Source organism: Balaenoptera ricei, chromosome 4 (genome assembly GCF_028023285.1).
Source record: "Balaenoptera ricei isolate mBalRic1 chromosome 4, mBalRic1.hap2, whole genome shotgun sequence".
Lineage (NCBI taxonomy): Eukaryota > Metazoa > Chordata > Mammalia > Artiodactyla > Balaenopteridae > Balaenoptera > Balaenoptera ricei.
The window spans coordinates 80,918,069-80,939,665 of record NC_082642.1 but is presented as its reverse complement, the minus strand read 5'-3'; the positions used below and the strand labels follow the sequence as shown (position 1 = coordinate 80,939,665).

General features: G+C 48.0%; 1 protein-coding gene and 1 long non-coding RNA gene across 2 annotated transcripts in view; one reads left to right on the top strand and one right to left on the bottom strand.

Moving 5' to 3' along the window:
• The window catches only part of LOC132364711 (uncharacterized), a 50,035-nt gene extending 35,189 nt beyond the window's left edge, over positions 1–14,846 (top strand). Inside the window, exons 2-3 of the long non-coding RNA XR_009502886.1 lie at positions 10,327–10,433; positions 12,356–14,846. This is a non-coding gene — a long non-coding RNA (uncharacterized LOC132364711). The remainder of the gene's footprint in view (positions 1–10,326; positions 10,434–12,355) is intronic.
• ST6GAL1 (ST6 beta-galactoside alpha-2,6-sialyltransferase 1) overlaps positions 13,092–21,597 on the bottom strand; it is a 135,521-nt gene continuing 127,015 nt past the window's right edge. The window contains exons 8-10 of the mRNA XM_059920747.1: positions 17,623–17,721; positions 15,888–16,062; positions 13,092–13,437 (exon numbers count right to left, since the gene is read on the bottom strand). Of these exons, the coding sequence (XP_059776730.1) occupies positions 13,190–13,437; positions 15,888–16,062; positions 17,623–17,721 (522 nt within the window). The 3' untranslated portion in view covers positions 13,092–13,189. The remainder of the gene's footprint in view (positions 13,438–15,887; positions 16,063–17,622; positions 17,722–21,597) is intronic.

Genomic DNA, 21,597 nt, shown 5'->3' with positions numbered 1-21,597 from the left:
TTTGGCATGGGGTGTCCAGCACTGGAGCTTGCTGGTCGTTGAGTGGAGCTGGGTCTTAGCATTGAGATGGATATCTCTGGGAGAGCTCTCGTCAACTGATATTACTTGGGGCTGGGAGGTCTCTGGTGGTCCAATGTCCTGAACTCAGCTCTCCCACCTCAGAGGCTCAGACCTGACACCTGGCTGGAACACCGAGACCCTGTCAGCCACATGGCTCAGAAGAAAAGAGAGAAAAAGAAAGAAAGAATAAATAAATAAATGAATAAATAAGTAAAGTTATTAAAATAAATTTTAAAATTATTAAAATAAAAATATAAGAAAGTATTTTAAAAAAAGAACAGAGCAACTGAACCAATAAACAAATCCACCAATGATAACAAGCGCTAAAAACTAAACTAAGATAAACATATAAATCAGAAACTAGTCAGTTGCATACAGCAAACCCCAAGTCTACAGTTGCTCCCAAAGTCCACTGCCTCAATTTTGGGATGATTCATTGTCTATTCAGGTATTCCGCAGATGCAGGGTACATCAAGTTGATTGTGGAGATTTAATCCGCTGCTCCTGAGGCTGCTGGGAGAGATTTCCCTTTCTCTTCTTTGTTTGCACAGCTCTGGGGTTCAGCTTTGGATTTGGACCCACCCCTGCATGTAGGTCACCTGAGGGCGTCTGTTCTTCGCTCAGACAGGATGGGGTTAAAGGAGCAGCTGATTAGGGGGCTCTTTTCAGGCCAGGGGGGGGGGGGAGGGAGGGGTACAGAATGCAGGGTGAGCCTGTGGCGGCAGAGGCTGGTGTGACATTGCAACAGCCTGAGGCATGCCATGTGTTCTCCCAGGGAAGTTGTCCCTGGATCACCGGATCCTGGCAGTGGCGGGCTGCACAGGCTCCCGGGAGGGGCGGTGTGGATAGTGACCTGTGCTTGCACACAGGCTGCTTGGTGGCTGCAGCAGCAGTCTTAGCGTCTCATGCCCATCTCTGGTGTGCACGGTGATAGCCGGGGCTCGCGCCCGACTCTGGAGCTCGTTTAGGCGGTACTCTGAATCCCCTCTGCTCGTGCACCCCTAAACAATGGTCTCTTGCCTCTTAGGCAGGTCCAGAGTTTTTCCCAGGATCCCTCCCGGCTAGCAGTGGCACACTAGCCCCCTTCAGGCTGTGCTCACACAACCAACCCCAGTCCTCTCCCTGGGATCTGACCTCCAAAGCCCGAGCCTCAGCTCCCAGCCCCCGCCCGCCCCGGCGGGTGAGCAGACAAGCCTCTCGGGCTGGTGAGCGCTGCTCGGCGCCGAGCCTCTGTGCGGGAATCTCTCCGCTTTGCCCTCCGCACCCCTGTTGCTGCGCTCTCCTCCGTGGCTCCGAAGCTTCCCGTCTCTGCCACCCGCAGTCTCCGCCCGTGAAGGGGCTTCCTGGTGTGTGGAAACCTTTCCTCCTTCACAGCTCCCTCCCAGAGGGGCAGGTCCCGTCCCTATTCTTTTGTCTCTGTTTTTTCTTTTTTCTTTTGCCCTACCCAGGTACGTGGGGAGTTTCTTGCCTTTTGGGAAGTCTGAAGTCTTCTGCCAGCATTCAGTAGGTGTTCTGTAGGAGTTGTTCCACATGTAGATGTATTTCTGATGTATTTGTGGGGAGGAAGGTGATCTCCGTGTCTTACTCCTCTGCCATCTTGAGGGTCCTCCCCTATCATTAAATTTTTAATCCATGTTCTCTTTTGACTCGTTGAGCATCTGTAGAAATATTATTTTGAATTCTTCATCAGACAATTCCTGGAACTCCATCTCTTTGGGGCCAGTTACTGTAGGTTTACTATATTCCTTTGATGGAGTCATGTTTTTCTGAGTCTTCATAATTCTGGTAGCCTTGTTTAGGTGTCTGTGCATTTAAAGAAGCAGTTGCCTCTTCCAAACTTTGTGGACTGACTTTGGTAAGGGAAGACCTTCACCTGTGGGTGGGTGCACACTAGAGCATGCTGTGATGTCAGGTCTAGTGGTGCAGGGTGCCAAGTTTGGTGGCATGTGGCAGCACAGAGGTCCATCAGGGGCATCATGTCTCTTCAGCTCAGGCCACTGGGGTTCCCAGCGTCAACAACTGTATGTCCTTGGCAAGGACTGTGGGGAGTCTGCAGTGGTTGCAAGAGCTGCTGGGGTCCTCAGTGGTGTCTGCAGGTCCAGCAGCTAGGGACCAGGGCAGGCAGTGGCGATAGTATGCACACACTTGGCTGTAGGGGCCAGCTGCAGGTGCCTGTATCATGGCAGGTGCCAGTTGCAGGCACACACAACATGCTGGGGGCCAGTGTAGGCAGCAAGGGCCAGGGACAACTGTAAGCTCACTGGCCGCTACTGGAGCCCCGGCTATCAGCATGCTCTCCCATGGCTGTACAGTCCTCCCCTGGCTGTGTGAACTTCACGGTGAGGGGGATTGGGCTGGAGGTGCACAGGTGCACAGCTGGAGGAACTCTAGCTATAGGGAAGTACAGTCGTTCAGGCAAGTGACATAACACAGGGCCTGATCTGGGCCCACAAGGAGCTATAGGAGCCCTGGCTGTCAGCATGCTCTCCTAGTGGCTGTACAATCTCCCCCCAGGTGTGCAGCTGGGTGAAGGCTAGTGATGGATGTCAGGCTGGCAGCATAAAAGTGAGCTGGAGGGGCTAGCTGTGAGTGCACGCACAGCAGTAGGGGTCATCCGCAGGGGTCTAAGCTGGTGTTTCACACTGGTGCAGCCTCAGAGGCCTGAGCTAGCTGCCAGTGCAGTTCCCAGGCTCTGGAGGGAGACGGGATATGGGGGTGGGGAAGGTGATGGATCAGGGAGGGACTCAGGCAGCTGGCCTCAGCGAGCACAAGTACCTATAGGGCAAAAGCTGGTGAAATCTGCAGGGGGTCTGTGGCAGCTGTGTTAGCCATTGATTCTTCTTCAGTGGCAAAGGCTGCTGGGTTTGTCTATAGAGCAGGTCACTGTGAACTGTGATGGCTCCCACTCTGTGACCGCTTTTCTTTTTGTTCCTAGCCATCTCTGTACATCTCAGCTTTTCCTGTCTGTGGGGTGAAACCTAAGCAGATCCTTTGTGTGGCACCCAGAAAGGCTGGAGAAGCTGCTCACCTAACTGTTTCTTTCCTAGAAAGGAGGATTCTTTCTAGCTGGGAAGTTCCCTCTTGGCACTAAGAAGTGCCAGCTTGAGGGATGGGATGATGCAGGCACGATGAAACTAATTTTCTTCTCTTCTTGTGCACTTATTCTCAGGGTTTTTGTTCCACTATGTGCTAAAATTTCTTAAGTGGAATCCAGAGCTCTCCCAGAGCTATTTTTCTTCATGACTAGCTGTCTAATTATTGGTCTCTGTGCAGGGATAGAGCTTGGGGTCTCCTATATTGCCATTTTGGTGCCAATCACTCTCCTTGTCACTGTTGTCGTCAATGTTATCTTTGTAACTCCATCACAGAACTGGACCCATTGTAGGCACCAATATTCATCAGTTGAATGGATGAGTGGATGGGTGGATGGATAGATGAATGAAGGAACAAATTTACTGTTTTTTTAAGTTCTAGAAGAAGAGGGTGCAAAGAGATAGCTGGCAGGATTGGTAGGCCCTAGGCTCAAAGAGTTTTAAGTGAACTTTAGCTCCGGACTAGAGAGTGTCCTAAGTGAAGCTTGCTGAGTTAGGCCATAGTAGAAACTTCAGTGTAAGGGTAAATTTAGAAAGTGTTACCACTCTTGAGTAGTGGGCTAGCACTGTTGGTGTTCTTCTAGCTGGTAAACATGAAATACTGCTGTGTGGCTTCTGATGGAATTTACCGTGGTCTGGTGAGAAATAACTCGCATGAGTGAAACTGAAGGGAAGAAAGCTGAGATTACTAACTGCTAGCCAAGTATGGCAGACAGTGAGATCAGCATGGTCACCACAGGCCAAACCACTAACTCCCTTCTCTTGGTAAGCGCTGCCTGGAGCATTATGGTCTACTACAGTTGGATTATTTTATTGTAAAAGTGGCTACTCAGGGTTTCTCTAAGTTTTTACTTTCACCTAGAACTCTCAGTTGAATACTACTTTATTACTCAGTGCTGCTCAGGGCCACCCACTTTTGCTGTGCAATATGTTCCAAGAATGGGATATTTCCTATTTGGAAAAATGGTATTCATGTAAAGACCTAGCACACATTTCCCTTTTGATCTACTTCCACAGACATTCAAGAAGGTTCACAGCCTTTGTCTCAACCTAAGCTGCAGAATTTAACAGACTTTCAGCTATTTTTGTGCTGTGCCTAAGACTGGTCCTTTTCCATTTATTTAATTATGCCTTGGGATAGACCTTTGACAAGTGGATTTCAGAGCTTCCCGATAAAGAACTTAATGTACGTTTTTTCCACCTGTTTTAAGACTCCTTCAATCGTTTTTGGCAAGTGGTAAAAACAAACCTCTGAGGAAGCACAGTGAGAGCTTTGGGCTTTCTGCCCTGACCCTGTTTATTCCGCTGGAGAGGCCCACCTGTAGGCTGCCCAGGGCAAAGATGTAGTCATTAGAGACAAACACAGACCTCAGCACCACAGAAAGATAGACCACATCTCATGTCTGGAAAGAGTGGGTCACTTTTGTAGCTAAAGTCTTTGAAAATGCACTTACTCAAAGCAACCACACTACTCTGCGGTTCCCACGATCATGTTGCCCCCCACCCCTCTCCTGGTTGACCTGAGTATGTACACACACACTTATGTGGAACTTTTCTGTCAGAGGCCATTTTTGCTTCCCAAAATCTCGCTTCATGCTTTGACCTTGGCCCTTTAATAGAAGCTCCAGCTACCACAAATCTCTACCGAAACAGGGCTGAGAGGAAGTGGATGTCTTCATGACAGCCATCACTGTCCTCTTCTTTTTTCTTCTGTGAGCACCAGTGCCAGGCACCAGCCATTCTGGCTGCTTCTCCTTACTTGCTCACGCCACACTGCGTTTTCAGTATCCCATAGATATTTTGGGGAGTATGAACTTATAAGGTCTTCTCATACTTTCACTACAGTTCTCTCTTCCTATTCCATGGGACAGGGCTATAGAACAATCAGCATCCGACCCCCTCCTACTGTGGCCCCTTGACCTTAAGCCAGGCAGGTTCACCTCAGCTCCGTCCCCTTCCCTTTGGATGAGGCCCTTTTCTGGAGGCTCTTTACCAATGAGGAAAATAGAGGCCCATAGTATCCCTACTCCAGTCTCTGAGACAGAGCCAAATGGTTGAATGAGTCCAGATTCAGCTTAAGTATAACTCTTATAACATTTATTCACTTCAACTTTTAATGAAGAGATGTTTCAATTTCTGGCCAAGATAAAGAGACTTGATTTACCCTCCTGCATGAAACAGCTAAAGAACTACAAAAAATGTAAAATACAGTTTTGAAGACATTGGAAATCAGGTAACAAAGAACAGTGATCCCTGAGAAATGAGAAACAACAGAGCTTAGGAGCAGTACCTAAAAAGAACCAATGGTTACCAGGAAGCTTACTTGCACCCCAGAACAAAACTCAAGAATATTTATTAGACTACAGAAGTATCTAACACCCAAAAAGAAAATATTTATATCTGGCATCCAGTCTAAAATTACCAGGACATTCAAAAAAGCTGGAAAAAGCTACCCATAATGAGGAGCAAAATCTATCAAAACTGACCCAGAAATAAAAGTTGATATTATTAGTAGATAAGAACATTAAAAGTTGCTAAAAGTATATTTTATATTTTCAAGAAAGTAGCAGAAAGATGAAAACTGCAATATCTCAGATGAAAAATACTCTGGATAGGATTAATGGCAGATTTGACATTGCAGAAGAAAAGTTTAGTGAACCTGAAGATGTAACACCAGAAACTATACAAAATGAAACAGAAAAAATTAGAATTATAAAAAATGGAAAGAGCATCAGTGAGCATTAAGCGATCTGTTACTGTATTAGAGTTTCCAAAGGAACAAAGAGAGAGGAAGTGAAAAAAGGTTTGAGGAAATAATGGCCAAAAATTTTCCAAATTTGATTAAAACTATAAACTTACATATCCAAAAAGCTCAAATAACCCCAAGCATAGGAAACATAAAGAAAACTCCTGACTACTGTTGGTAGTCTGTTAGGTGTGGCTGGTCCCCGGTCCAGTTGGTTGCCAGGCCCTACCTTGTGCCGTGGCTGCCGGCCACTGGTAGGCGGGACCAGGTCATGAGCTGGCTGGTTGCAGAACCTCAGGGGGTCCCAGGGCTAGTGCTGGCCCACTAGTGGGCAGAGCCGGGTTCTGGGGTAGGTGGTTGCAGGGCCAGGGGGTCCTGGATCTAGTGTTTATCTGCTGGTGGATGGGGCTGATTCCTGGCACAGCCGGCTGCCTAAATGATCTGGAGGCATTTTTATGATATATTTTTAAATTAAAAAAAAAAAGTGGGATATGGTCTTTTTTTTGCATTTTCTACATATATATGTGTGTGTGTGTGTATTTTTAAATTTTACTGGAGTATAGTTGATTTACAATGCTGTTAGTTTCAGATGCACAACAAAGTGATTCAGTTATACATATACATATATTAACTCCTTTTTAGATTCTTTTCTCATATAGGTTATCACAGAATATTGAGTAGAGTTCTCTGTTCCATACAGTAGGTCCTTGTTGGTTATCTATCTTATATATAGTAGTGTATGCATGTTCATCCCAAGCTCCTGATTTATCCCTCCCCACCATGTTTCCCCTTTGGTAACCATAAGTTTGTTTTAGATATCTGCAAGTCTATTTCAGTATTGTAAGTAAGTGCATTTGTATCATTTTTTAAAATTAGATTGCACATATGAGAGATATCATATGATATTTCTCTTTCTCTGTCTGATTTACTTCACTTAGTAAGATAATCTCTAGGTCCATCCATGTTGCTGCAAATGGCATTATTTCATTCCTTTTTGTGGCTGAGTAATATTCCATTGTTTATATGTACCACATCTTTATCCATTCCTCTGTTGATGGACATTTAGGTTGCTTCCTTGTCTTGGCTATTGTAAATAGTGCTTCAGTGAACATTGGGGTGCATGTATCTTTTTGGATTATGGTTTTCTCCAGATATATGCCCAGGAGTGGGATTGCTGGATCATATGGTAGCTCTATTTTTAGTTTTTTAAGGAACCTCCATACTGTTCTCCATCATGGTTGTACCATTTTACATTCCCACCAACAGTGTAGGAGGGTTCCCTTTTCTCCACACCCTCTCCAGCATTTATCGTTTGTGGACTTTTTGATGATGATCATTCTGACCAGTGTGAGGTGATACCTCATTGTAGTTCTGATTTGCACTTCTCTGATAATTTGTGATGTTGAGCTTCTTTTCATGTGCTTTTTGGCCATCTATATGTCTTGTTTGGAGAGATGTCTATTTAGATCTTCTGCCCATTTTTTGATTGGGTTTTTTTTGACATAGAGCTGCATGAGCTGTTTGTATATCTGGGAGATTAAGCCCTTGTTGGTCACTTCGTTTGCAAATATTTTCTCCCATTCTGTGGGTTGTCTTTCATTTTGTTTATGGTTTCCTTTGCTGTGCAGAAGCTTTTAAGTTTAATTAGGTCCCATTTGTTTATTTTTGTTTTCATTACTCTAGGAGGTGGATCAAAAAAATATTGCTGCAATTTGTGTCAAAGAGTGTTCTTCCTATGTTTTCCTCTGAGAGTTTTATAGTGTCTGGTCTTACATTTAGGTCTCTAATCCATTTTGAGTTTATTTTTGTATATGGTGTTATTTTTGTATATGGTTAATTTCATTCTTTTACATGTAGCTGTCCAGTTTTCCCAGCACTACTTATTGAAGACACTGTCTTTTCTCCATTGTGTATTCTTGCCTCCTTTGTTGTAGATTAATTGACCATAGGTGTGTGGGTTTATTTCTGGGCTTTCTATCCTGTTCCATTGATCTGTATTTCTGTTTTTGTGCCAGTACCATACTGTTTTGACTACTGTAGCTTTGGGAACTGCTAGTAGGGATTATCTTTGGATGGAGATGGACTTTTTCCTCTTCATGATTTTGTGTTTTGACAGTAAATATGTGTAACTTTTATAATCAAGAAAAGCATTTTCCTTAAAGAGAAAAGGGGGAATCCTGCCTGTCCCTCAAGACTGTCACCCACTAAGACTCCCCAGATCCCAGCCAAAATGAATCTTTCTTCTATAACTTCATTATTGTGCTTTTACCTTGTATGATCATATTCCTTCATATTCGGCATTTGCATAGTATTTTTCTTCTATGCAGTTATAAATTCATGCCTAACAACAATAACCATACTTTCCAGGCTTAGCTTTTCAGAAAATGGCAGCTCTCTTCTCTCACCTGAACCTGATACTACTACACACAGACAGGGCAGGTCTAGTCTCCCAGGCTCTGATTTCTTGGAGGGCAGGTGCTGGGAGTCTTTGTCACTGTCTCCCAATGCCAGCCACAGTGGGTGCTCACTGTGCACTTGCTGGACTGAATAGAATTCCTCTCCCCATTTTAAACTTGTTTTCCAGTCAATCCTGAGAAGGACTGGATGGCAGCATAAATGCATTGGGTGATGGGATTTCATGGGTGCAGGTGAGGCCTTTTCCTCTCTCCTGAAACTGATGCCATTACCCAAGCCCATAAGGATGAATATTCTGGGTTAGGGTGTTCCTGCCCCAGTTAGAGTGGAAAGTGTCCCTGGGGCCATAATGCACTCCCCATCACATCACAGAACATCCTCGAAGGCTGCCGTGAGAGTCACAGACGAAGCAGAAACCAAAGCCACACAGGGAGCTGGGAATAGGGTGGGGGTGGCAGTCCCAGAATCCCAGTGCACTGCTTCTCCACCTCCTGCTTATGGCTGTGGAGCCATTACTGGTGTGGGTAAAGCACACTTGCCAAGGTGTGAAGCGTTCTGCAAGAACAAAGAGCCTGGAGTCGGGCTTCAGTCAGTAAGGGGATCTATGGGTGGGGTGGGCATGGAGGATGCAGGTACGAATCTCTCTATTGGTCTTTCTCTTTGTGACTTGTGTCTTTCTTCTCCTTAAGTGGCTGGTGAAGAAAAGAGAAGCCTGGGTCCCATTTTTCCTCCTTCACCCCTAACATACACACCTCAAAATAACCAGCAGATACCAAAGTAGGAACCAGGGGAAAGGCAGCCTGGGGAGGTTGCAGAAGCTCCCCCCAAGACCCAAACGGAGAAGCCTAGTGCCACCCCAAGGCCCAGCTCACCAGTTGAAAGGACCTTATAGAGATTTAAGGCCACTGTAAATTTGACAAGCACAAATCTCAATTTCCAAACTAATTGAAATCTATTTTTCTTTCACTCCTCTTTTGAGCTCCCATTCTCCTGAGATTAAGGCAGAAACCCAATCTCAGTCGAGATGGCGTTACATCTGAGTTCCAGGGAACTTGCAACGCTAAGGCATTAGGTGCAGGGGTCGGGGAGTAGTCTTCCGTGTTATCTGACCTCTCAACACTACTCAGGGGTCCCTCATTCACGGTCTCATCACTCAGCTGCTTCTTCGCCTCTCCAGGCATGGGAGCTCTTCAAGGCTGCCTAAGGTCCAATCTGCCTGGACTAGAGACCCGTGAAAGCCTCACTCTCCAAGGATTTGCTGGTCCTTGCTAGAGCTTTGGCTGGGGACACGGCACAGGGCCCTCTCTCCAGGTCCTGAGACAGCCTGGTGCCTCTCAGTGTTCTTTCCAGCCCCACTCCAGGGGACTCTGTTGTAGGTAAGGAGTTATAAGCAGGGGTGGGGAAATATTTGTTTGCTAGGGCTGCCATAACAAAGCACCACAAACCGGGTGATTTCAACAGTAGAGATTTTTGTCTCACAGTCCTGGAGACTGGAAGTCCGAGATCAAGGTGTCAGCAGGGTTGGTTCTTTCTGAGGGCTGTGAGGGAAAATCTTCCATGCCTCTCCTCTAGTTTCTGGTGGTTCACTGGCAACCTTTGGCTTGTAGAAGCATCACCCTGATTTCTGCCTTTATCTTCACGTGGCGTTCTCCCTGTGTGCATGTCTACCTCTAAATTTCCCCTTTTGTAAGCACACCAATCATACTGGATTAGAGGCTCACCCAGCTCCAGTATGACCTCATCTTAACCAATTGTCTATTTCCAAATAAGGTCACATTCTGAGGTACTGGGGGTTAAGACTTCAACATACAAATTTTAGGAGGACATATCCAGCCCATAACAGGAGGTGGGCAGTTCATGGGGAAGAGGAATTATGTTTTTCTCCACTTACTCCTGCTCCTCCTCAGGATTTGTATGTAAACAATTTGGCTATTCCCTTGGGACATCATTCCTTTAAGGGTTTTAGGCTTTTGAAACCAACCTTCTTTTCATTCGCTTTCTGCCCTACTGCAGCCCTTCCCTGAGGTGTTGGATGAACGACAGCTTCATCATTTGAATCCCGGCAAGAGCAAAAGGAAGAAAATAAACCAGTCACTATCTCAAAGATGCTGTCCTGCCATGTAAGTAAGCATTCCTTTTCCTGGAGTGTTGAAAAGAGAGGCTAAGAGGCCAGAGGAGCTTGTGGGGGAGGATTTGGGGGTTTGGAATTCCAGTTGTGTCCTCTTTGGAGACAAGAATTGACAATGAGCAGTTGTTCCCTTAGCAAGTAAGAAAAGAGGGACAAGCTTTTTAAAAAACATTTATTTTAAAATTTTACATAATCTTTGGGTAATTCAGAATTAGCTTAGTCATGATTCAGAAGTTTCTGAGATTGATGTCCCAACTCCAAACCAATATCAATAGCTTATCTGATTGATAGAAGGATTTGAGGACCTCATGATATAGAATGAACAGATGGCTACTGAAGAAGACAGAACACCTTAGAGACAGTGGCTTTCCTACAGGACTCGGTCATAATTTTTAAATTACCTGTCACAAATATTAAACATCTTATCAGACTAATGATAATATCCACATCTTATTTGCATTCTACCAGTTTCCATGTAGAGAAAGCACAGAATGAAATTAATTTGATCCCTTAATAATAACAATTAAAAGCTAGCATCTACCCAGTGTAGTCTTAGTGTCCACACCATCTCTCTCCTGATGATGGAATGCCACCTTCCTCTGCACTCAGTGCTCATGATTCAAAGATTGTGAGGAATTCATGGGCCCAGAGACATGGAAAAGACTCATGTTACACAGCAGCCAGTGGCCCAAGTGCTCTGCCCATCCCCGAGCAGATCAGGCCTAAGCTGCAGGCAGGGAGAAGAAGGGGCACGTTCTGCACCCTCCATTCCCTCGGATGGTTTCCAGGGTGTTCTAAGCAGGGTAGGTGTAGCCTCCCAATAGGACATTAACTTCCCTCAGGACAAGGCCCCCTCTCTGGCCTTCAAAGCAGGGTCCTGCCCAGATGTGAGCACAGAGCAGGTCCTTAGTAAAGGAAGGGAGGAATCCAGCATGTACTGAGCACCTGCAATATGCCAGGTAACCCTCACAGCACCTGTGAGGCAGGCTTATCACCCATTTTACAGATGTGGAAACAGAGGCTCAGAGAGGAGAATTTGCCCATGGTGGCATAGCGAGTAATAGGGGAACATCACTTTGAAAACCCAGGGCTTCTCACTCCAGAGCTCTTTCTACTGCCTACTCAAGCCAATGGTTTGGCAGCGAATGAGGACTCCTGCTCCAAAACAGCTGGTCTGGAGCTCAAACATTCGAGGCCCTTGAGCACACAGGGCTAGCTTTGGGAGTCCAGAAGCCTGGTCCAGTCCAGTGTGGCTCCCCATCAGGGCAGGGGACTTAGCACAATGGTCCAGGAAGTGTGTAGACAGACCACAGCGGGTAGGCCTCTGCCTGGAGACTCTGGTGTTGCTCCCTTGCAGGGAGGGGTGGAGGGTACAGCAATCTGATACACCTGGTGAGAATCAGTCATGATCTCCAAGGTTCTGACCTCTGAGAGCTACTTTAAGTCCTAGGAAACCACATTCCCAGTCCCTGAGAGACCTTTCACAAAAGGCCCATGAAGGTCAAAAAAAATGGGTGAGGACATTTTAAAGTGGAAAATGCTTAAAAGTAATTTTGGAGGAGGAAGACTAAAGGGAAAAACAAGATTGTGGGAGGAGGTTTGGGGGTAGGCATCAAACAGGAAGACTGGGATTTGGTGTGCACACCCAGCTGGTAGGCTAGGCTCAGACCAGGCGAGCCTGGGGAAATCAGGGTTTTGGCATCTGGCTTGCCTGGCATCTGTCATGGGGCTGCACTTGCTGCCTCAGATATGAGGGAGGGGGCTTCCTCAAAAAATAACTTGAACCTGTAAATTCAGGCAGATCTTAGCGAATAAATATGGGTAATAAAGGCAGAAAGGAAAACAAACACATCTCAGATGACTCAGACAGAATCTGCTTGACATGTTTTTCCTCTTCTACAATCCACTCCACAGCCTCCAGCTCCGTGAAGCCCTCTGCGACCCACTGACACAGGAAGTGTGTGGCCCCTCCTGGTGCAAAGATAGCAGCACAGCAAGCCCACCACCCTACAAGCCCACAGGGCACCGGGCACCGGGCACACTGAATCCATTCTGTCACTCGCACTGAGCTGTAAGCAACTTGAGGATGGAGACAGTACCTTTTTTTCTGTACTCTCATCTCCTCACTTATGGAGAGGGCTGTGGGTTCATCAAGACCCTTTGCTCACCAGCACCAAGGCCAAGGGCCGCCAAACCAGCCGGAAGGATAGGAACACTGCCTCTCCCAGGGCATGGACCTTAGGAGCAGCTTAGTTCTGGAGGAACTGACTGTGTTTCCTATGCCTTGTGACACGTACTTGCCCCTCAGAGGCACCTTGTAATGGGCACAATCATAATATGGGAGAGTTTGTTTAAAACATGGAATCAGTGTCTAGGTATAGATTTCAAGCGTGACAGAGCACTGGTTTGCAAGAATAACATCATTCCAGTGGGGAAAGCAGCCCAGCTTTGGCAGCCCTGCTGGCAAAGGTGGATCTTGCATTTACCTGTGCAGGGGAGGGGCAGAGAGGACTCTGGAAGGAATCCTGGGCGTGTGTGCATGAGTGTGGCGGGAAGCTCTCGATTCACACACCCCCATGACAAAAGGGCAGGCTGGGCCTGGGTCCCTGCCCTTGGGTTCCTGAAGGTTCTTGCTGCCTGGAGTGCAGGCAGTGATCATTCAGGAACAGCCTTCCTGGGCCCAGGGTGGCCAGGAGACCAGCTGTAAAATGCCCAATGGAGAAGGGTGAGGGGGCCTGGCCAGGCAGCTTACGCTCCGCAGCGAATGCTCCGGAAGCCAGGCAGCGTGGCTTTTCCAAGCAGGTAAATGTCGTCGTCCGTGCCCCGGTTGAGGTGCTTCACCATGTTCTTCTCAAAGAGGAGTGGGTGGTAGGCGCCCATCGTGCAGGCGCTGTCGAAGAACTTCTGGTAGTAGTAGCACACGTCAGTCTTGCGCTTGGATGGGAGAAACTCGTAAATATCCACCTGGTCACACAGTGTCATCATGATGACGATGCCTGGAGAGGCGAGCAGAGGTGAGTCCTGCCCGACAACCCACCCCAGCTCCCCAGGGTTCTGCCCAGGGAGCCCAGCAGCTTGCGCCCCCAGATCTGGGGAGGTGTCTGTCTGGAGTTGCTGAGTGCGATTCCCAGTCTGAGTTGTTCTGGGAAGCCAGTCCAGCAGGCTGTTCCTCTGGGCGCAGGGCCCTATGCACCTTCGTAGGGCTCGTGCTGCCCTGCTTAGCGCCCAGGTCAGGGCCTGGTGCACAGCAGGTCCTCCCTAAACGCTAACGGGTCGAAGGGCTCCATCATCAGTCAGTGAACTGATCACTGTCCAAAAGCTATATGAAGAGAGAGGACAGCGTGACTGAGGAGACAGAACCATTCCCTGCAGATGTGACTTTCTAGCATCTCTGTATCTTGGATCAGCCTCTTAGATGGTAATTTCGGAGGCGTTTCTTACCTCAGTACCTGGAGAAACAGCGTGGGGAGGGAAGGCTTCGTGCCTCAGGTGGGAGGAGGGACAGTTGGCACGGGAGCATGCCATGGTCTGTACTGATGCGCTCTGCTCAGTCAGGCGGGAGACAGGAGCCGAGAGGGTGTGGCCAGGTTGTGCTCTCAGGGAGGGGTACAGAACACTCGGGGTGCAGACCCAGCAAGAGGCGGGAGACGCCTGCCACCACCCACGCTTGTCCCCACCTGGCTTGGTCATCTCCTGCCGGACACGTCCTGCTTGGGGCCTCAGGTTCTTCATCTGCCCCGAGGGGGTGATCTACCCACTCTTCCTACCACATAGGCTATCGTTAGGATGCAATAACATCATGGCTCTAGACTGCCTTTGTCAACCGTAAATATAGGGAATCTTTATGATGAACAGGTCTCACTAACAGCAAAACTGTAAACTGCTAGCAGCAACTCTGTTCTAGAAGAATCAGACATGGGAAAAGCCCCACCTCTGCCCTCTGGCTGCCTCCTGGTTCAATGGGGGAGAAGAGACACCTCTGCAACTAACTGATGAAGGCACAGCAGAAGTGCTTCTGGAGATGATGGGAGGGAGCCCTCTATGAGAGAGGGTTCTGGTACACCTCCCGGAGCACTGGTATGGGGCCCGGCAGGGGCTCCGGCCATGAGGGGTGGGCAAGGGGGAAAGCCTGGTGGTGGCGGGAATAGCATGGGCAAAGGCAGGCAGTAGGGCGATGAGAAAGTGTCCCAGGAAGCTCTCCATCTACTTCTGCTCAAAAGGCGTCCAGGGAGAGCCCCCTAATGCACCCATCCAAAAGTGGAAGGGAAAGGTATGAAGACGGTGGGATGCTGAAAGCGCCTCCATCTCTTTCTATCAGGAAATGCCTCTGATAGTAAACATCTATTTGTTCATTTGCTCAAGGAACATTTAGCTCAGGGCTATCCTGCGCCAGACCCACAAGGATGAGGCAAACGCAGTCCCCGCCCTGAGGGACTTTCCAGTCCAGTAGGGAAGGTGGGCGGGCCGGGGACCGCGGGGTGGGCGGGGGGGCGGGGAGCCGTAGGCAGCCCTGGAGGCTCGTGGAAAGCGCCCCTGGTCCAGCTGAACTCAAAGTGAAAGGGAGGGAAGGGCAGATGGGCCGTGAGGGTGGAGAGGTGTGGAGTAGGTCCAAGAAGAAAGTCTGTAGCCAGCGTGCAGGGCCCCCAGCACTCTGACCCCAGCCCACCCCCGTGTCGGCACCCACAGCTCCATGCGTGGCCCCCAAACCCGGCTAAGCCTCACCACTCAGGCTTCTCTCAGGGCCACGACTAGGGTGGTCACTAGGGTGAACAGATTTTTGAAATTCTGAATAAAATATTATTGACTCTTCCTTTTTCCACAGATTCTAATATGGCTCAGGACAATAATGACATTATTATTGACCCTGTCTTTATCTAAAATTTTGATATTTTGTCTATCTTAAAATTTGGAATTAATTGTGATTTTTTTAAAGATACTGTATTAAGATATCATTTGTTTCTGAATTTCTTGGCACCTTCTTAAATCGTACACCTGAAGCAAGTGCTTCGCTGGCCTCATCCGAGTCTCAGCCCCGCTCCTCCTGTTTTCTTGCCTCCTCTTGTCTGTGCTTCCCATTTCTCCATCTCCACCTGCCAGATCCTCCCCTCTCCCAGGCCTGGGCCAAGTTCTCAAAGTTCTCAGACTGTCCCTCTAGAAGGGGTCCTCTCTCCTATGGCAACGGGCTGGTCACTCTTTCCCGGCACAAATCGAATGTTGCCGCAGACACCTGACTGAACTCTCCCACTGGACACCCTGAAATTAAGGAGGTGGAGTCTATCTTACTGATCTCTGTGTCTGAGCTGGAACTTGCCTCTGTGTACGAACACAGCAAAAACCTAGCAACTGTTTGGTGAACGAACAAACGAATGAACGAATGAGACCCCAGTAGAAGGCTAATCTATTCTAGAAACAAGCACAAGAGGTCTTTCCCCAGACATGGACTCACCAAGCATCCCAGAAGAGGGGGGGTTTGGCTGAATCTGCTCCGGGGAGATTTCTTGAATGATGTCCCACAGCTCCCAAGGCATCTGGGGCTTGAGGATGTAAAAGGGCTGATCAGGATGCAGCTTACGATAACTCTTGAAGTTATCGAAGAAACTGTAGTCGGGATTCTTGTACCACTGAAAAAGAAGGAAGAGGTCTTCTCAAGGAGAGCAACGTGCCAATGCCACTGCTGCCCCCAGGGGGTCATCCTCGTCTGAGGACTTGAGGGGAGGTGGGGAAGGACCAAGGCAGACTCCTGAGGCACAGCCCCTTCATCAGAACAGATTCCGGACTTCTCCTCCACATCACAGCTCTCACTTGATAGTGGGGGGCCCAGCACACAGCCTGTGCTCACCAAGCTTTGAGCTTGTTGACCCTGGAACGGCTTCAGACTTCAGGATCATAGGATCCGGGAAGGATATCAGAGCTGAGAAGGCCTCTTGGCCCTATCTAACCCCACCTCTCTTTTTTAAAGGGGTGAAAACTGGGGCACAGCTTGTCACATCTGTGGATTCACAGTCCTTGACCTGACCCAGGCAAATTTCAGTTCTAAGTGAGATCAGTACAAAACTGGAAACTGAGGTAGTGAGAGGACGGGATGGTGCCAGGGATCACCAGAGCCCATCAGCTATTGGTGTGTCCAGCATAAGAATGAAGTGTCCCGGGCTTCCCTGGTGGCGCAGTGGTTGAGAATCTGCCTGCCAATGCAGGGGACACGGGTTCGAGCCCTGGTCTGGGAAGATCCCACATGCCACAGAGCATCTAGTCCCGTGAGCCACAATTACTGAGCCTGCGCGTCTGGAGCCTGTGCTCCGCAACAAGAGAGGCCGCGATAGTGAGAGGCCCGCGCACCGCGATGAAGAGTGGCCCCCGCTTGCCGCAACTAGAGAAAGCCCTCGCACAGAAATGAAGACCCAACACAGCCAAAAATAAATAATTAACTAATTAAAAAAAAAAAAAAAGAATGAAGTGTCCCAAGAACAGTGCTCTCTGTCCCTCCTCCCTAAAGCCACTCTCCTGTGGCCACTGCAGCCCATATCAGGGAGAGGCCAAATGACGTGTGTAACAGTGAGAGGGCCGTTCTGGAGAAGCTAGACTCCAGCAGGACTGAGACTCTTTCTCCTTCCCTGGAAAAGCTGATGTTGCAGATCTGGGCCCTCTGCTTAGCAAATCAAGCCCCAGGGCAGGTGACCCCCCCCCCACCCCCACATACACATATTCTGTTTTCCTCCTCTGTAAAATGGGAATAACCATGCTTCTATCTATCTATCTACTTCTTTATTTAGCTATGAGAGTGAAATGAGAAGCATCCGGAAATTGGAAGTGTGGGGCGCGTGTGGTAATATTATGTATAGAAGTGATAGTAACCACTGTCTATTCCTGCTGGTGCCCGTCAGGAATAGCTGTATTACATGAACACAATCCACCCCAGACGGAGGGAAATGCAGCCACTGTTACACCTGGTACAGACCACAGTTGGGAGACGAATACATGGCAATGCAGGGTGGGCAATGGAGAGCACTGGTGTAGGACAGGGGTCCTCCTGAACCACTAGTCCAGAAGCGGGGTGCCCTAACGTGGAAATAGCCAGCCCTCAGGGTGGCCCAGGTCAGCCGTGACTGTAAAACCCAGGACCTCGGGGAAATCTGTAGACAAACAGGTGACTCAATCCCAATTTCCCACGGACACCCACTTACCTTTGGGATATCTGAATGGTAAACAGACGGGTCCCATACAATTAGGATTCCTTCATTGTACAAACTGTCTTTGAGGAAGCGCCCTTCTGTGGTGACCAACTGCAGGAAGAAACAGACAAGCTGTCACCTGGACATTTACATGTGAATGTTGGCTTGTAGGAATACCTGACACATCCTAAGTACCACCTGAGGCCCCAGAGCCCCATGAAGCTTCTGAGTTTTGGTGCAGCACTTAACTTGAGTAAGAAGAAGGCAAAGATGCCAGCCAGAACCTTGTGGACCTGAAAGGACATTTTGTCATAATTCATCGGCCATGGAGCAGAAAGGGTTCCACTCAGGCTTTTGAGGTTGTTGGAGCGAGGGTACGGTGAATATGGCTCTGGGTATAGTCTCCTGCAGTCATACCTTATATGGGGGTCAGGGGAGTGAGGTTTAAAGTCAGAATCTCATGTAACCAAAATGATCTCTGAAAAGCCCTTCAGTCACCTATAAAAATCCAGCACGTAGTTATTACAAAGCATGATGGAGACGGACACAGGACATCTCAGAATCTAATACAGGCCATGGTTTCTGCAGCACTGGACCAGATGGCAGTATCTGTGGTTGAGCACCAAATGAAGTAGTCGGCTCGTGTGGAGGGACCATGGCATATGCAAAAACATACGCTTAAACATGAGACTCTCACCAGGCTGGGGCAATGCTCGCGTGCACCCTGCTGGGGAACCAGCCACTGCTCCCCTCCTCCCCACGCTCCCGGGCTCCCCCGCTCTCAGGCTGGCCTGGGCAAGATGTGACTGTGATAAGACTCCATGGGACGGATCGGTTTTGCAAAATCCATTAACAGCCTTTTAAAAAAGTATTTACCGTATACCCTTTGACTCAGTCATTTTACATTTTGGCATTTATCCTAAGAGAAGCTAACTTTGGGGAAAAATTATGAACAGAAATGTTAATTAAAGTACTTATCAAAATATGAACAGTGTGGCAGCAGAAGGTGAAAACTACTAGACTTATTACAGAAAGACCTGGCTCAGTTCTTGGCTTTGCCACTTGTCTGATGACCGTGAGCAAGTCAGACAGTCGTCCTAGGCCTAGTGCAGGTAACGCTGCCCTGCTCTCTCAAACAGGAGGTGTCTTGAGGATCAAATGCGGCACAGGAGTGAGTGAGAAAGAGACAGAAGGGGCCCCGAAGGCTTAGCAATGAAAGAAGCTGTGTCCCTCTTAAGGGACAAAGTTGTTTCGTGTGATCAGCTGTCAGTCACCTTAAAAAGCAGGTGGGAGATGATGTTGCCCAGGTGTAAAATGAACAAACGGCAGAAATCAAATCAAGAATGGACTGGAATTGAAAGCAAGAATCACAACAATAATCCCTCCCCAGGAATTCCCTGGCGGTCCAGTGGTTAGGACTCGGCGTACTCACTGCCTGGGGGCCCAGGTTCAATCCCTGGTTGGGGAACTAAGATCCTGCAAGCCACACAGCATGGCTCCCCCCCAAAAAAATTCCCTCGCCACCTCGATCACTCACCATCACGAAGGCTGAGACCTAATCAGTGTCCCTGCAGTATCTGAAGAATGACTGTGGGAAGATGGGTGGTCTGTACAACCAAGAATGGCAATTTGCCAAGAGCCTCTAAGGTCATTCAGCTACCCCGTCCCCATACCTTCCCCCAGATGTAGGAAGGTCCTGGGAGCCTGAAGAATATAATCTCATTTCCTCAGTGTATCTTTGAAACAAGAACTATGGGTGGTGGGCCCACCCTGGCCAGAGATTGTGCAGCTGCAATGGGTGCTAAGGAGCCCCTAGGCAGTCACAGGGTGCCAGAGTGAGGATGGCCATGAGGTAAGTGAATGTTAAGGGACAAATCAGACTAGGCCAAGTCAAGGGAGTGAGGAGGGAGAGGGAAGAGGACCTGGACAGAAGAAACGATGTGTGCAAATCCCTAGATGTGAGAATACATGGCACAGACTGCTAGGTGTCACCCCATACCCATCCTCTCTTTCCTCCTTGGTAACAGATACCTCAACACATGGCTACCTAAAATAAAGACTACCTGAAATAGAAATTTCCCAGCCTCTCTTACAGCTAAGTATGGCCATGTGACAAAATGTTGGCCAATGGTGTGTAAGCAAGTGTGACTTCCAGGAACTGTTCTTAGAGGCAGGGTTATGCCCTTCCTTGTTCATTCCTCCTTCCTGCTGGCAAAAAGTGGATGTGATGGCTGGAGCTTGAGCAGCCATATTGGACCATGAAGTGAAAGTCACGTGTTAGAACGGCAGATGCACAAGGGAGTAGAAGCTTGCGTTCCTGACTCTCTGGAACACCATACCAACTCTAGACTTCTTTTACATGAAAAATACTTTTTTATCTTGTTAAGCTAGTGTTGAGAGGTGGGCAGAGTATTCCTGTCACTAGCAGCCAAACCTAATTCTAATTAGCAGAGTGAATAGCTTTTTTGGGAATTGCAGTTTGTCCAGTGTGGCTTAGATACAAAAGGAGAGCCAGAAGGAGTCAGAGAAGCTCCCACACCAGGGAGCTTAGGGTTTCCTCAGTAGATTACAGGACCAGTGAAGGCTTGTAAGTGAGAAGAATCCAAACAGACCAGTGTTCTGGACTAGAGTTTTTACAGAAAAGGAGATCACATAGAAGCTGCTGCTATAGCCTAAGTAAAAAATGATGGGGAAATGAAGAAAAAGAGTTACAACTGTCAGCTGTAGACTTGCAGACTAACTGGTTGTTGAAAGTGAAGAAAAAAGGGGTCAAGGTGACTCCTGGACCTCAGGCCATTTCCTAAAATGAGAACATGGAAAGAAGAGCAGCTGGTATGTGCCTTTGGGAGTGGAGTGGGGATTTGAAGTTCAAGGATGAGGCAACTGACCTAGAGTCCCACAGGTGAGAGGCCATAGGAACTGGGAGGGGCCCCACACCTTGCAACATTAAGCACTGTCCTCTTTCTGTGGAGAACACGGTAACTCACAGGACCGGAATTCAGCGCTACAGTCCAAAGGCAGACTGCGCATCCTGGCAGACAGGGCTTTGCAAGGTAGACATGTTTGAGCGGGTGACAGGGAGGCCCCAGGGGGAAGCGGGACACCCTCACACTATTTTATACATGACTTTCAAGACTGAACTCTACAATTTCACTCCCTGTCCCATCCCACTCCACCCCCCACTCAAAAAAAAATCTGCCGGTATATTGAAAGTCTAAGCCTTAAGCTATGCTTCTTTCTGTGCAGAGGACCTGACACCAGGTGATTTATCCCTACTCATGAGTTGATTTATCCCTACTCACTTACCTTCTCTGGGCCCCAGGTGCCTTATTTATAGGACATGACCACCCTGTAAGTCCCTGCCTGGGTGACCAGCCATATCTGGACAACATCTCAGTCATTTGTCCAACTGCAGCACAAGTGACTTAAAAATAAAGCTCTTCTCAAATGCTCCTGTACTCACCCACATGCACAGTCTGACCTGAGTTCAGGGATCCCCAGGGCCTCATGATGAGGAAAGCAAATCATTGCCAGAGCAACGGAGCCCCCAAGGAGCACATGCCAGGAAAAGACTACACTTGGGAGATGGACTGTTGCTGTTTAGAAACCTGTTTAAAGTAAACTTTCCAGTCATAAAGTAAGAAATAGTCACTGCAGAAAGTTAGAAAATACAGGAATCCACGCACACACACACGCACACACGCACACACACACACATCTATCTACATACATATAGAAGAAAATTATCATGCATAACTGCATTCTTCAGATATTCCCACTGTGACTATGTGAGTCTTTTTTCTTACCAGATCTTTCTTCCCCTCTGTTATGAACTGAATTATGTCCCCCCCAAAATTCATATGTTGAAGCCCTAACCCCCAGTGTAACTATATTGGAGATAGGGCCTTTGGGGAGGTAATTAAGGTTAAACAAGGTCATAAGGATGGGGCCCTAATCTAATAAAACTGATGTCCTTATAAGAAAGGG